The 14,664-nt window shown below is 28.8% G+C and overlaps 2 protein-coding genes across 3 annotated transcripts; one reads left to right on the top strand and one right to left on the bottom strand.

Annotated features, from left to right (window-relative positions):
• The first annotated feature begins 2,453 nt into the window (after positions 1-2,453).
• On the top strand, positions 2,454-7,234 carry LOC107471224 (uncharacterized). 2 transcript variants are annotated; one of them, XM_016090676.3, is made up of 10 exons: positions 2,454-2,776; positions 3,344-3,510; positions 3,764-3,862; positions 3,995-4,063; positions 4,139-4,279; positions 4,365-4,454; positions 5,176-5,343; positions 6,521-6,596; positions 6,687-6,802; positions 6,907-7,234. In XM_016090676.3, exons 1-10 carry the CDS (start codon positions 2,509-2,511, stop codon positions 6,916-6,918), a joined length of 1,206 nt encoding a protein of 401 aa, XP_015946162.1. In that variant the 5' UTR covers positions 2,454-2,508; the 3' UTR covers positions 6,919-7,234. The 2 variants fall into 2 exon arrangements, with proteins under 2 accessions (XP_015946162.1, XP_015946161.1); XM_016090675.3 differs by having other exon boundaries at positions 6,904-7,234.
• An 850-nt stretch (positions 7,235-8,084) lies between these two features.
• On the bottom strand, positions 8,085-13,669 carry LOC107471145 (serine/threonine-protein kinase BIK1-like). The gene is made up of 7 exons (XM_021134095.2): positions 13,568-13,669; positions 13,186-13,389; positions 11,058-11,389; positions 10,703-10,838; positions 9,416-9,558; positions 9,205-9,328; positions 8,085-8,649 (listed from the first exon to the last, which is right to left on the bottom strand). The coding sequence occupies exons 1-7, from the start codon at positions 13,632-13,634 to the stop codon at positions 8,129-8,131; spliced, it is 1,527 nt and encodes a 508-aa protein (XP_020989754.2). The 5' UTR covers positions 13,635-13,669; the 3' UTR covers positions 8,085-8,128.
• Between the last annotated feature and the right edge of the window lie 995 nt (positions 13,670-14,664).

Below are 14,664 nucleotides of genomic sequence, written 5' to 3'. Positions count from 1 at the left end.
AGAACAAAATATAAATTAAACAATAATTTATTTATTAACATTAAAATGTTATAAGAAATAAAGTTATTTAATTATTAATTTATAATACTTATATTGAGGTGATGTAGAAATTATAATAATAACAATTAAAAAATAAATTTAGAAAAGTATTCTTAAGTGAAAAAAATATAATTTTTCTTGACATAATTATTAATTTAGGTAGCATAAAAAACTTTAATTGTAAGTCTATTTTATACAATATTATAACTACTGAATTTTAAAACTTTTTATAAAATCGAAACAGAATACTTAAATTTGTCAAGACGTTTTTTTTAAGTGTTGTAAAGTATTAGAAATTTCACATTGAGATTTTGTAAATTATCTACATTGACCTCGTAATTAACCAAAACTTACAAATTTAAATTCATAGATGACTTGGTTCGTACTGCATACAAGTTTTATAGTGTTGTTTTTATACATATTTGTACAAATATGTTCAATTGTTTATGTGAAAATTTTTATGTTAAATGGAAATTCTTCTATCGAGATAAGCCTTAAAGTGATCCTTCATGTTACACTCGAACTTCATAATAGTTCCTGGAATTAATAGTTACTCATATGCATCCCTGAAATTGCACTCCAAAATTCAAAGTCGTCCTTCAAGCATTTTCTGTCAACTAGTTGCCATTGGAAAGTTGAGGTGGACTCTCTTTTGACATGTTGGCAAGCCCATAACGACACAATATTTGGTTTGGTGCCTAATTTGGGCCAAACAACGTCGTTTCGTGGGCAGAAGCTTATGAATTATTCACTCAGCGTTTTCTCTTCCTTCTAAAACAGAAACACAAATTTCTCCCTTCAAAACTCTCTCTTTAATAGCGCTACTCTGAGTGACATTGCTACAACATCTTCCTTTAAAACTCAATTAATCTCTACAATTGGTTTTTTTTCGGCGTCGTCGTCGTTTGCCAAAAAAAGAATTAGGTAGAGCACCTATGCTTACAGTTAGTGACTATGTTTTCAATCTTTACAAATTGATTTATGGATTCATCTTAATATCGATAGGAATTTCTATGCATTTTCACCTATGCTTACAGTTGCAAGTGTCCAAATTCAATATATATTATATTGTTAGGACTGGAGATAACTGTTGTAAAATTGGTATTTTAGATTCTATTATTGTTGTTATCACTGTTGCCACCAGTGTTGTTTCCTCCACTTTTATTATAGCTTCTTCTTTATTATCATTGCCTCTTCTACTTCCTACATAGCCGTTGCTGCAAATCTCCTCAATCTCCAAACCAGCATCACTTGATCATGTGTAAAATTTATAGAGTATTGATTAGAGTGTAAATTTTTCGAGTTTCTAGATGCGTTGCTCAAGCTAGCAATAGCCATTAAATTTGACAATGGAAAGGAGAAGGTCTGCGAGGTCAGAGAAGAGAAGAAAAGATGTAGATATTGGTCTTTAATTTTGGAGATTAAGATTTTTAAAATTGATTTAAGAACCAAATTGCCATCAAAATATTTCCTCCTCGAAATCACTTATCCATTATTTTGCCAACGTGTTAAAAGAGAGTTCACTTCAACTTTTCGATGGTGTCTAGTTAACGGAAAATGCTTGAAAAATGACTTTGAATTTTGGAGTGCAATTTTAAAGATACATATGAATAACTATTAACTTTAGGGACTATTACGAGATTCAAATATAATTTAAGAGACTACTTTGAGAGACTTACCTCTTCTCCGATCTCTTCAAACAACACTAGCTTATTTTCTTATTCATCATTAAAGAATAATCATAGAATATGAGACCTATAAATTAAATTAATATCTTGCATGATAAAAAAATATGGGCTCATTTATTTTAAATAATTTTATTTTAAAAATAGTGTCTTTTTTAAAGTAATTTATAATTTATTTTGAAAATATATAAAAAATTGTATATAAATAATTAAATTTAAGATAATAAACTGAAAATATTAGAAATTAAAATTTGTTAATTTAAAAATAATTATATATAAATAGTTTAAAAGGAGTATTTTGTAATTTTTAATTTTTTTAGGAATTTTTTGAAATTTTTAAAATTTTTTGACACTATTTTGTACTTTATCGTAGGAATTGATTTATCTAAATCGCGAATATTTAATGATTATGTATGCGAGTTAATGTGACCAACAAAAAACTGTATTGGCTAACAAAAATAAATATTAGAAATTATTTTGTAAATTTTAAAATTTGAGAAATTAAAGTGTCTAATTTTAAAAATCTCAAAAATTATTCTTTTATTTATGTATAAATTTATCATTATTCTAAATTTTTATGATAAAAATGACAATTTTTCGTTTTTTACCAGTACAATGTTAAATAGAAATTGATAGTTTATTTGAGAGAAAATAAATATATAATAAATAAACATTTTTTTAAATTTATGATTTTTCAAAAATAAAAAAATAATTTTCTTTGGAGTGGTGTGGAGCCACTAGCAAGAAGCTAAGCTAGTGCTGAGGAAGAAGAAGAAAATGTTCGATGGCTTCAGTGTGTTGTTTCACTTCATCACTTGTTCCTCTACATCGCCCCATTCATCAATTCTCTTCATTTCTCACAATCCCAAATAATAAAAATACATCTGCAACTGCAACTGCAAGTGCCATTGTTCCTTCAACCTCAATGAAGAACTCAAAGACCGTGTGGATATGGACCACTACCCAGCACGTCATGACTTCTGCTCTTGAGAGAGGATGGAACACTTTCCTCTTCTCCTCTCCCCATCAAAACCTTGCTCACCATTGGTCCTGTATGTCTTCTCTTTTTTTAGGGTTTTACCAATTGCACTTCATATCACCTGAATAATACACTACTATCTAAGTATATCTTTTACTAATTTTCTATTGATTTATAGTTTGATATTAGGTTGATTTAGTCGTTACGGTTGGATTGTAGCAATATATACAGTTTATCAAGAATTCTGACAAATTGAATTGTTGATTCATTGGAATTTCTTGTGGAGTTAAGTTAGCAGAGTTGTTGTAATTTCCTAGAATAGTATGCAGCCTTTCCCTGCAATCTGAGATGTTGTTTCTAAGATAATTTAAACTTTTCACCTTCCCGTCATGAAGCAGCATCAACTTTTCTGTAGTTCAGAGGCTTGCCTTGAATACGTACTCAGATGGTTGTGTAGAAAAATGTTTTGATTGAAATTAGTTCTCTTTCTGCTTTGTTTATGCTTTGATCCAGAAGAGTGCCATAATTGTTTTGTATGTTGTTGGTGGTGAGTACAATGGAGTTTGAGTTATGGTGAAGTGGATATCGATGACATGTCTAATTTGATGAATTTTGAATTTTCGCCATGCTGGAGGTACAGCCGTTGCAGTAATATTCCCCGTTTTTGTTGGTGAAGGAGAGATTTTGGATGGACAAGGTAAAAGGGTAGCCTCAGTCATTGATGTTTCGACTCCAGAGGAACTAGAGCGCCTTAGACCTGAGGATGAGCAATCAGAGAACATTGTAGTTAATCTGTTGGATTGGCAGGTATGTTTGTTTTTGCATTCTTCTCGAAGAATTTTGATGAAATGTATTGTTTCCAAGCATCTCTTCATCCATTGACCATTTTTTCTATTGTTCATATGCTGATTAGCTTTGCAAGATAGCATGATATGTTTCTGCATGGCCCCATACTATCTTTTAAATGCATAATAATAGTTTGTAATTTGTTTTCTATAATCAATAATTGACATTTATTATTAATAACACATAAATGCTAATTTTCCTTGTATGCAATTAGGTAATACCTGCAGAGAATATAATCGCCGCATTTCATAACAGCCAGAAGAGAGTGTTTGCGATCTCCAACAGTACATCCGAAGCCAAGATTTTTCTTGAGGTAGGTAATATACTTGGGAGACTAATGAAGTAGACTTTTTTAATTGTCAAAGCTCATGTAACCAGATAATGTATAGTACTCTTGCTTTTCTTCCTGCTTTCTCCTTATAGTTGCACCCTTTGAACTTTGTAGGCACTTGAACATGGTTTAGATGGAATAGTCTTAAAAGTAGAAGATGTCGAACATGTTCTTGAGCTAAAGGTAATCTACACACAGGTGAAGTTTCTTGACTTGAGTCATGCAGCTTGACCTCTTATATCAGCTTGGAACTGTCAGGAATATTTTGACAAAAGAGCCGAAGAAAGCAATCTACTGAGCTTGACCAAAGCCACCATGACACGCATTCAGGTGGCTGGAATGGGGGATCGTGTTTGTGTAGATCTTTGCAGTCTTATGAAACCTGGTGAAGGACTTATGGTATGCATCCATTTCCGCTGTAAAATAATTCTTTTTGGCTAGTCTAGTGTGGCGGCCTTTCTTATTGGTAAAATATCTTTTGCAGGTTGGATCTTTCGCTAGAGGATTATTTCTTGTTCACTCAGAATGCTTGGAATCAAATTATATTGCAAGCAGGCCTTTTCGGGTGAATGCTGTAAGTCGCTTTTTAATCTTGGAAAAAATGTATTCCTCACCTTAGACCTTGGATAAGATTAACTACCTATAACCAAAATTCGCAATAATGGAGCAGCGATGCGAAATCAACGATTAAACCTGATTGGGAAAAGATTTCTGTCACGATGTCTGTAATTATCACCATTTACACTGAAATGTGAATAACTGGATCTAGTATTTCGTTAACTTATTTATAGAAGTTAATAAGCATAAATCCAAAATAGTTTTAGTGATTTGAAAGCATGGGAAATGCATGTAGATTATATTTATTTTATGCGCATGCTTGTAAAGGTTTTTTCATAGATGGAACTTCAGAGTTTGTTAATTTTTCTTTTCTTGTAAATTTTGAATTTGGTAATATCTATTTTTCTTTGCACTAAATCAGTTCATTTACTTTTCAAAGAAGATTTTGGTGAAACTTTTATTCCAACTGTATTTAAGTTTTGATCGATTTCTTTCCCCTTTCTCATGATATTTGAATGTAACTTATGTGTTCAGGAAGTGTTAATAAAAAGAAACTGATAGGAGATAAGTTAGTTATTCATCTGGTAGCTGAAACTATTCAAATGTTTCATGCCTCATTTTGTTCACTAAAATCAGCATATGTATGCTTAATGTGTTTCAGTCTCCGGTTTAAAATGTTAACTGTGATTCGAAACTAGTTTTATGGAATCCTTTCAATCAATTAATTCGCATAACAGGGACCAGTACATGCCTATGTTGCTGTTCCTGGAGGAAGAACGTGCTACCTGTCAGAACTGAAATCAGGAAAAGAAGTTATTGTAGTTGATCAGCAGGGCCGGCAACGAGTCGCAATTGTCGGGCGTGTTAAGATAGAGACTAGACCGCTAATCCTCGTGGAGGCAAAGGTTTGCATTTTTTCTTATAATGTTTCGACTGCAATTTCTTTAATGAGTTTGTGACTGTTTTAAGGAACCATCTTTGAAGCCTTTAATTGTTGGTAGCCTATTTAAAATTGCATCATCACTTAATTACTTGTTCAGCCTCAATCTTTCTTTCGATCATAGATCTTAACAGAAGACACAGTTCCACTTTAATTTTCAAATAGCTGATTGATAATTGTTTTATACAAACTATACTTTATAAACGATTACATGTATACTATACTGTTACTATGAGTTTCTCATTACTTATCCCGCTTTCATAGCCATTAATAAAAATCTGAAAGATAGCCTTAATGAGTAGCATTAAAAAAATAATAAAAATAAAAGATTGGATATTCAATGTGAAATCTGCATTTAGTGTTGTCTTCCATTTGGGAAATATTTGATATCTATAACCACGATTCATTGCACTGATAGATCCATATATGAAAAATCAGAAGTTGAAGATACAATCACTATTCTTTTTTTTTTTCTTGCGATATATTGGTCACAAAATATAACACTAAAACTTCTCTTTTGGGTCAAAAACTTCCTGAAATTTGAACTAACATTAGAAATTTAGAATAAGTGAAGACAAGCACTCAAAGCACAAACCTTTTTAAAAGGCATTAGTTGAGTGGAAGAGATGATTATCATTCACAGCAGAGTAAATAGTAGTTACATTACAACTACACTAGTTAAGTAGAATATCTAATTATGTATACTTATATTTTGTAGAACAAAAATGTTGTTTGTATACTAAAATCAGCCACTAAGTATTTGTGTATAAATATATGTATAGTTAAATTCATTTTTAATGTGTATTTTGTATTTCAATGTATATTCTACATTGGAGGCTGATTTTGGTGTCTAATTTTAGTATGGTTTTTTATAGAATGGGTATGTATTAGCTATGTCATTTAACTGTCTTTAGGTATATTCCAAATTATGGTTATTCACTGTGTGGCAACGAGTTGCAAAAAGCTTCAATTGTGTCATTTGAAAAACTCAAATGCAAAATTTTGACATAAATAGACGGAAAAAATCTCGCCTTTAAGGCCCCATGCTTAAAGAGCATTATTAAGCTATCTTATGATTCTTTAGTTTCTGTTTCTGATACTGCGCCGAGACATTGATATGGTAAACGATTGCGCTGTTCCAGAGAGACTCGGATAGTCAAACTGTCAGCATCCTTTTGCAGAATGCAGAAACCGTAGCCTTGATTTGTCCGCCGCAAGGTAATTCAGTTTGTTTTCGTTTTTCTTTTTCTATCGTTTGTTTCTTATTTTTATTTCCCACCCTAAAATGTTATCTGCTGCCCTATCTAGGTGAAGCCCTGTCAAAAACAGCTGTTCCGGTGACATCACTCAAAGTCGGAGACGAAATTTTGTTACGAGTGCAAGGAGGGGCTCGGCATACAGGAATAGAGATTCAAGAATTCATAGTTGAGATCTGAAACAAATAAACAATGTATTCATATTCAAATGAATGAAATGATGGTTTTTCATTCCCTTTGTGAATTTTTTGTTGTTACATTATCATCAGCAGGGGAGGAACTAGAAGCAATTGGTTTTGCCGGGTGGCAAACCAAGCAGCGAAAGGGTGCACCTCTGAGTTCCAAGACATCGAACGGTTCAGGCCTTGATCAAGAGTGTTATGAATCTGAGAGTTAACAGATTGTTACAGGACTATTACATGCTTTATACCTTCATCAATCATCATGATTTTAGTGTTACAAAAAAATGTGTTAGTAAATAATTTCTTAGAAAAAGTGTATCTTAAAGCCTGAAACTAGAAGCTCGTTTTTATTTATTTATTGATTTTAATTTACGAGTATCATATATATTTATACAAAAATGCTATCTGTATACTAAAATCAGCTTATATAAATACGTGTTGTTTAATTTTTTTTAATGTATATTTTATATTCTAAAATATATTTTATACTAATATACCGCATAGATGATAGTTATATTGTGTTTAAAGTTTAATGAGAGAAACAAATGTAGAAAACACCGACGACATATAAATTTCCAGAGTAAGTGTAAAATCTGCCTAATTAAAACGTTTATGTTTACAAAACAATGTTAGATAAAAGAAAGATGCATAAGCTAGAGAAACTAGAGAAAACATTTTAAAAGTCAAGTTTTTCAATGCATTTCAAAAAAGAGAAACTGAACTTGCTCTCCCAATTCATCTATATCTTATCCAATAGTGGAGGAGATAGAATGAATTGATGCAGTGTCTAAGAGTAAGAAAGCACAAATAACAACTCCATGTTTAAAAACACTTAATCAAACGACACCAAGAAATTAAAGAAAATCCCATATCATCATCAGTCTTTGGGTATAGATAAATGAACGACAAATAACAAATCAAAAAGTCTTTGGTTAAAACCACAGTCCTAGAAATTTCTGAGGTCCTTATTGAGTTATTCCTATATTTATTATTAGAGAAAAAGATAAATAAATCTTTTATTTTTTATTTATCATGAAAACAAAATAAACCTTTTACAAAATTAAAATATAAATAATTCTGACTTTTGTAAATATTAAGAGACACAAACTTTTTTAGTGATAATTTAATCTTGTACGAAAGAATTTATGTGCCTCCGAATCACAAAAGTTAGAGATTATTTATGATTAAATTTGATAAAAAATTTATTTGTTTTTGAAATAAAAAACAAAAATTTATTTATCCTTTTCTCTATTTATTATTTATTATTTTCTATATATAATAATATAAGGCGACTCCCTGCAGTTATTTTTATTCAACGTCTTTGATCAATTGTAACATTAGGCCTTGCTGGTGTTGATGAAGTTGAAGCAACATGAGCTTGGTGGTGGTGGTTGAGGTGGCAAGGGGAAGCCTGAAAGCGAGTCGGCACGTCGGTCCTGGAAGCAGAAGCAGAAGAAACAAGACCATACTTGTTGGAGTCGGTATTAAGATGAGGAGGAGGAGGAATTGGAAGAGGAGAGGCTTCTTGAGGGAAGTTGATGATGGATTGAACAACTGAATCCATGGTAGGTCTCATGGAAGGGTTGAAGCGGAGGCAGCGAGAGGCCAACTTAAGTGCCTTAAGGGAAGCCTTTGGGGAGTAATGGCCATGAAGTCTTGGGTCAATGAGGAGTATATGGCTGTTCCTTCCATTGTCCCTTATTAAGGGCAGTGCCCATCTCACCAAGTTCATCTCACTATGTGCCCTTTGTCTGTCTATCACCTTCCTTCCTGTCACCATCTCCAGCATCACCACTCCAAAACTATACACATCACTCTTCGCACTCAAGTGCCCTGTACGTATAAGTCTAATTAGTAGTTGATTTTAGTATACACTTAACATATCTCTTTATTTTTTATTGAGAAATGCTAGGGGAGTAAATTTTTGTGATTTATAGTCATTAAGTAGTCATCAATGATGTTTTTAATGGTGTGAGATTTGATCTAATAATGTAAGATTACTCACTTTTCTTTTACTAGTTATATGCTGGTCAAATTTTAATAAAAATGCTGACTCTTTAAACTTTCTCTTTTTTATTTTCATCTACTATTTATTTTTCTTTTTTTAAATTATAAAAAGAAAAATGTAAACTAAGTGCATCTGGAATGTCCTTAATTTTGTTAAGAAAAATTTTTGAAAGTCAACATTTTAATATTTTTTGTTATTATTTGACTAATATAGATATTAAATTATCTTTAATAAATAAATTTTATTAATTCATATGTACAAACTCTAAAAAATATAAATGCAAATTGTATTGATTCATATGTATAAATTTTATTAAATATAAGTATAAACTATATATTTCTTGTGTGTAAAACTCGTGTAAATAGAATAAGGTAACTAACCATTCATGACATATTCTGGGGCAGCATAGCCATGGGTTCCCATGACTCTGGTTGATATGTGAGTTTTATCTCCCTCAGGTCCATCCCTTGCGAAACCAAAGTCGGATAGCTTTGCATGGAACTCCTTAAAATTAAAAGGAAATTAAACATATGAGTTGTTGTGTGGATTAAATACAAATATATAATTATTGATTGATATATATATATTTACCTTGTCCAAGAGAATATTAGAAGTCTTGAAGTCTCGAAATATGACTGCATTCTTATTCTGAGTCTTCTCATGAAGATATGCAAGTCCCTTTGCAGCATCAAGCATTATTCTCACTCTGATGGACCATGGAAACACCACACCTCCTGATGGATCATGCATATAAACAAACATTATATTCTCAATTAATTAAATTGCTAACAGTTAAGTCCCAATACATTAAGTTATTAACATATAACAACCTCATAAACATAAATTTACATTTGATTTGCAGAAAACTATGAGTTTCAGTTTTACAAAATTAATGTAATAATATTTCATATTTGTATGCTATCACAAGGACAAAGAGTGTGTTTCTCATTCTCAATAGGATAGGGAGGAGTGTTATTAGCTTTTTTTCTTAGAGGAGGAAATAATACTACTTAATAATTTTTATTTTATATAAAGAATGATAAGCTAAGATTTACTTTTAATTTTTACTCTATCTTAAATAAAACGCAAATCATAGTGTATATATAAAAGGAAATTAATATTTATGAAGTACCTAACAAATATACATATATGTACAATATATATTATCTATTTATGATATTTAAGCATTTGAATAAGTAAAAGATTGATTAGAATTATACAATTAAAGAATTATGAAAAGTGCTACATAGAAGATGTATATACATTTACATGGCTATAACAGGAATAGAAGTTTTATGAACACATCAAAATCTCGATATTAAGATGTGACATCAAAGCTGCATTAGTTCTTGGAGTTAAAGAAACAAAAAAAAAAAATAAGAGACAATAATGATCATAATTCTTTTTCTCTGCACTCCAATAGTGTAGATTTTTTTAGTATCTTAAAATGAACATGTGCTGAAATAACAAACTCCTTATTGTCATGAGATTAAAACCAATAATGGTTAATTTGTTCATAAATTTTAGTTTGATTTGAGTTAAAAAAAAGGAAAAGATTTAAAAAAATAAAATGAACTTCTATATATATACACACTCCTTTTTATTTTTATTTTTTTTCATAATTAGATAGCTATTAAGTATTAACTCTCAATGAAAAAAGAGAGTAGTAGTTAAAGCTAAGATACTGTAATTTTATTCAAGAAATCTTATATATATAGTTAAACAAAACGAAGCCAATATAATCAGTATGTTTGATAAATAATCTAAAGAAATAAGGTAATTAGCATGCAAATAATAAATCAAACATGTATTATATATAGATAGATGAGAAACAAACAACTCTTTAATAATAATAATAATAATAATATATAGACTTACTCCTAAAGAGATGGGATTCAAGGCTTCCACGAGGCATGAACTCATAAACAAGCAGCATCTTATCATCTTCATTGCAAAATCCAATTAGTTTCACTAAATTTGGGTGCTTTAGCTGACTCAGATAGTTTACTTCAGCCTGCCATGTACACAACCATGAACCATCTATCACTCAAAACACTCTCATAGTTTAAAAACATATATTATATATCATAAACATTTTGCAACACTATAAATGAAAGAATAAAAAATAAAAAGAAAAATTTCTTAGTTTTTTTTTATTTCAAATGATTGATGATGAAGATAATATAAATTGAAATGAAAAATATATAATTGAGTTGGTTGATGGTGATCATACGAGCCATTCTTGATGGCCTTGAAGACCAAATTGATTAAGAGATTTAATCGCAACAGGGATTCCCATTCCAGGTTTTGTTGGAGTCATAGCATCATCTCTACTAAGCCATCCTTTGAAGACACTTCCAAATCCTCCTTCACCAAGAAAATGCTCTCTCTTGAAATTTTTTGTTGCCAACTTTAGCTGTTTGTATGTAAAACTTTTTGGATTAACCACGCTTTCTTCATCAATTATTACTATAGGAGTAGTGATGCTGGATCCACCAGGCCCATGAAAATTTGGTGAATTGCTTGGAGTTGATGATATGGGACCAATACTTTTCTCCTCTATTCCTGGATTTATTTTATGAGAGATCGAATTATTAACAAGTTAAATCACTTGGAAAATAAATTAAAATTAAAAATTACGTATATGCAAAGTGTTAAGAGTTTAGGGTTGCTAGCTAGGGTTGTGTAGAACATTAGAAGTGGAATTTCCTTTCCTCTAGAATCTATATCATATTTGTTTCGCTTTATTTGGTGTTGTATTAGGATTTGTTTATATGAAAAACTTTTAGAGTTTTTGAACCAAAATCAATATAAGGTTTACAAAGTTCTCATATTTACATTATAGGTATATTAATTTTCAGTCACTAACATATATAATGCAACTATAAGAATGTCTTAAACCTTAATTGTATGATCATTATAAAAATAAAATTATTCACCTAGCTAGCTAGTATCATTGATTTTGAACAGGGAAATCCTACATGGACTAAGTGCTTTTTGTGTATATATATATTAGACTTACTTAGAATGAGGCATATAATATATAATTTCCTTTTTCTTTTCGTTTTTTGACTATGTAATTTCTTTTAGTGAGAGGAATAATTAATTATAGCAAATAAATTTAAACTCAAAATTGCATAAACTTTGAATAATTTATAGTGTTAGACAATTCATATATTATTATGCTTCTTTTTTAAGAATTCATGTCTTTTTAGTAAAGGTTTTTATGATATACTGCTCTCATTTTAGTTATTCTTATCAACTTATAATGATAAGTCTAGTAATTTCTTAATATAATATACTTGATGAACTTTATAAGACACTAATTTTATGTAATTAAGAAGGAAATATAATATAATTGATATTACTTCATTATTACATATTTTTTACTTAAAAATTTCACATAGGTCAAAGTCAAATAATGAAATTTAAAGTTCATTTTTTAAATTAAAAAGAGAATTTATTAGAAGCTAAGTTGGGTCAAAATAATCAATTTTAATATATTCCTTTTTGACATTGGACATTATTATATAAAAGAAAAAAATTAAGAAGGAAAGATATAATAAAATTTGTGATTCACAGTTGGTATAAACACAAAAGTGAATATAAATAATATTTATTTATTAAAAACAAGAATGAACTATTTTTTGGTGTTAGTATTTGTGCTAATTAAAAATGATCTTTATATATCACAAACTAATCCAACAACACTGCCAGCATTATATTGCTACAGATTCAAAGATGGATTTGCTTAAGTTAATTAGGGGATGCCAGCAATGGTTCTGAGTTGTTTTTAGGGTTTAGAAAGGATGAATGATTAAAAGAAGAGAACAAAAAGAAGGTTTAGAGAAGAAGAAGAGTAGTTGTGAATTAGATAGAAAAAAATAAACATATATATTTTATAACTGTTATCTAGATTAATTTTTTATTAATTTAATATTGATGATAATTAATTATAATAGAAATACATATATAATGTTAATATAAAATTTTTTTAAGAAAAAAATTAATTTTTCTCATTTTAAAAATTTTAAATGAATAAAATAAAAAATTACAAAAAAATTAGAAATTTAATATTAAAATAATTGTGTCACATTATATATGTTACTTTGAAATAAGTCAAATGAGGTTGAACTGTTGAAGACATCAATAAAAATAGAATATTTAAGTATTTTTATATTTAATATTTTATTAGTTTGATAAAACTGGAAAAATGGAGAGACATAGAAAGAAATTGATTTTGCAAGATATGAAAAAAAAAAGCACCTCACCTCTTTTGGGTTTTATTTAGTGAATCATATATATGCCAACCTTAAAAAATAGAAAGAAAAAAAGAAAAAGAAAGAAATTTAGAAGAATACCATCTGCTTTATATTTGTGATCAGTCGCAGAATCTTTTGCTTTTGATCTCAAGATCAGTGTCATGCAACCAAACCAAAGTTTGAGTTTTCTTTTAAGCCCTAAATCATCTTCATCACCTTTCTTCTTTCTTTCCTTTGATGAATTTCTTCTCGAATTATTCAAGACTACTCCACCCATTGAGAGTTCCTTGAAACTTGCCATGCCTTCATATCCACCCAAAATCAAAGACATAAAAAAATAATTAAAAAAATAGAACAAATTAAACCAAGAATGAAAAAGTGCACCCATCAATCATTAAGAGTAACAAAACATAAAAACATTATGGGTTAAATATTCATATGAAAAATAAAACATAAATGGATAGATAGGAAAGAGCATCACCAAAGTGAGGTTGAGTCGAAATGAGAGACAATTGAGGGAAATGGAATCTGTAATAAGCTCCCACCATTGACGAGTGTATGAAAGAAATGGATGTAATTAAATTAAAACAATTACTGTGGTCTAAGGAAAGTCTTGTCAGTATTAGGATGAGTTAAATGAGAGAGAGAAAAAAATATATGAAAAGGAGAGAGAGAAAATGGAAAAATATCTAGAACTTTTTTTTAATATAAGTGAAAATTGCTTAATTATTAGAGAGAAATAAAATATTATTTTGTTCATATTATAATATTGTTCTTTTCAAAATACTAAAAACTCAAACATGAGTTCTAATAGTATCTAGTCAACGGTTATGAAAGAATAAGTGTTAGGATGGATGTGATTAAGTAGTGGTAAGAAAAATATTTTTTTGATAGAAAAGATTTCTTAAAAAAATTTTGTGTGTTTGATGAATTTTTTAAGTAAAAGTAAAAAAATTCAAAAATTCAAAAAAAATTTTTAAAATTTTTTTAAAAGTTTATGATTCTCATTTTTTTAAAATATTTTTAATTTAGAAAAATATTTTGATATAATAAAAAATTAAAAATATTTTTATATTGTTGTATAAAAACAAAATTATTAAATAAAAATATATTTTTTACGAGACATCTAAATATTAATTTTTTTATTGTTTTAGATATCGTTTAAAAAAATTACTTATTAACAACTTACCCAAATAAGTTTTAAGTATGGAAGAGTAATTTTTAATTTGTTAATATTAGTTAAATTTTTTATTATAAAATTTAATTTTTTAACTTTCACTTTTTGAAAGCTTATGATTTAAAATTTATGATAAAATTTAATTATTATTAGTTAAGAAATTAACTATAAAAATATTTTTTAAAATTTAATTGTGTTTGATAAAATATTTTAAGTGAAAATAAAAATATCAGAAAAATAAGAGACATTTTTTTTAAAAAAAGTTACACTTTTTTTAAGTAATAAAGTATTATTTTAGTCACCTATATTTGGGTTAAGTTTTAATTTAGTCTATAATATTTTAAATATTTTATTTTTATCTTAAAATTTTTTTAAATAAATTTAATATTATTCTACAGTTA

This window comes from Arachis duranensis, chromosome 10, assembly GCF_000817695.3.
Source record: "Arachis duranensis cultivar V14167 chromosome 10, aradu.V14167.gnm2.J7QH, whole genome shotgun sequence".
NCBI lineage: Eukaryota > Viridiplantae > Streptophyta > Magnoliopsida > Fabales > Fabaceae > Arachis > Arachis duranensis.
The sequence above is the reverse complement of the archived record's forward strand: the minus strand, read 5'-3'. Positions and strand labels throughout refer to the sequence as shown.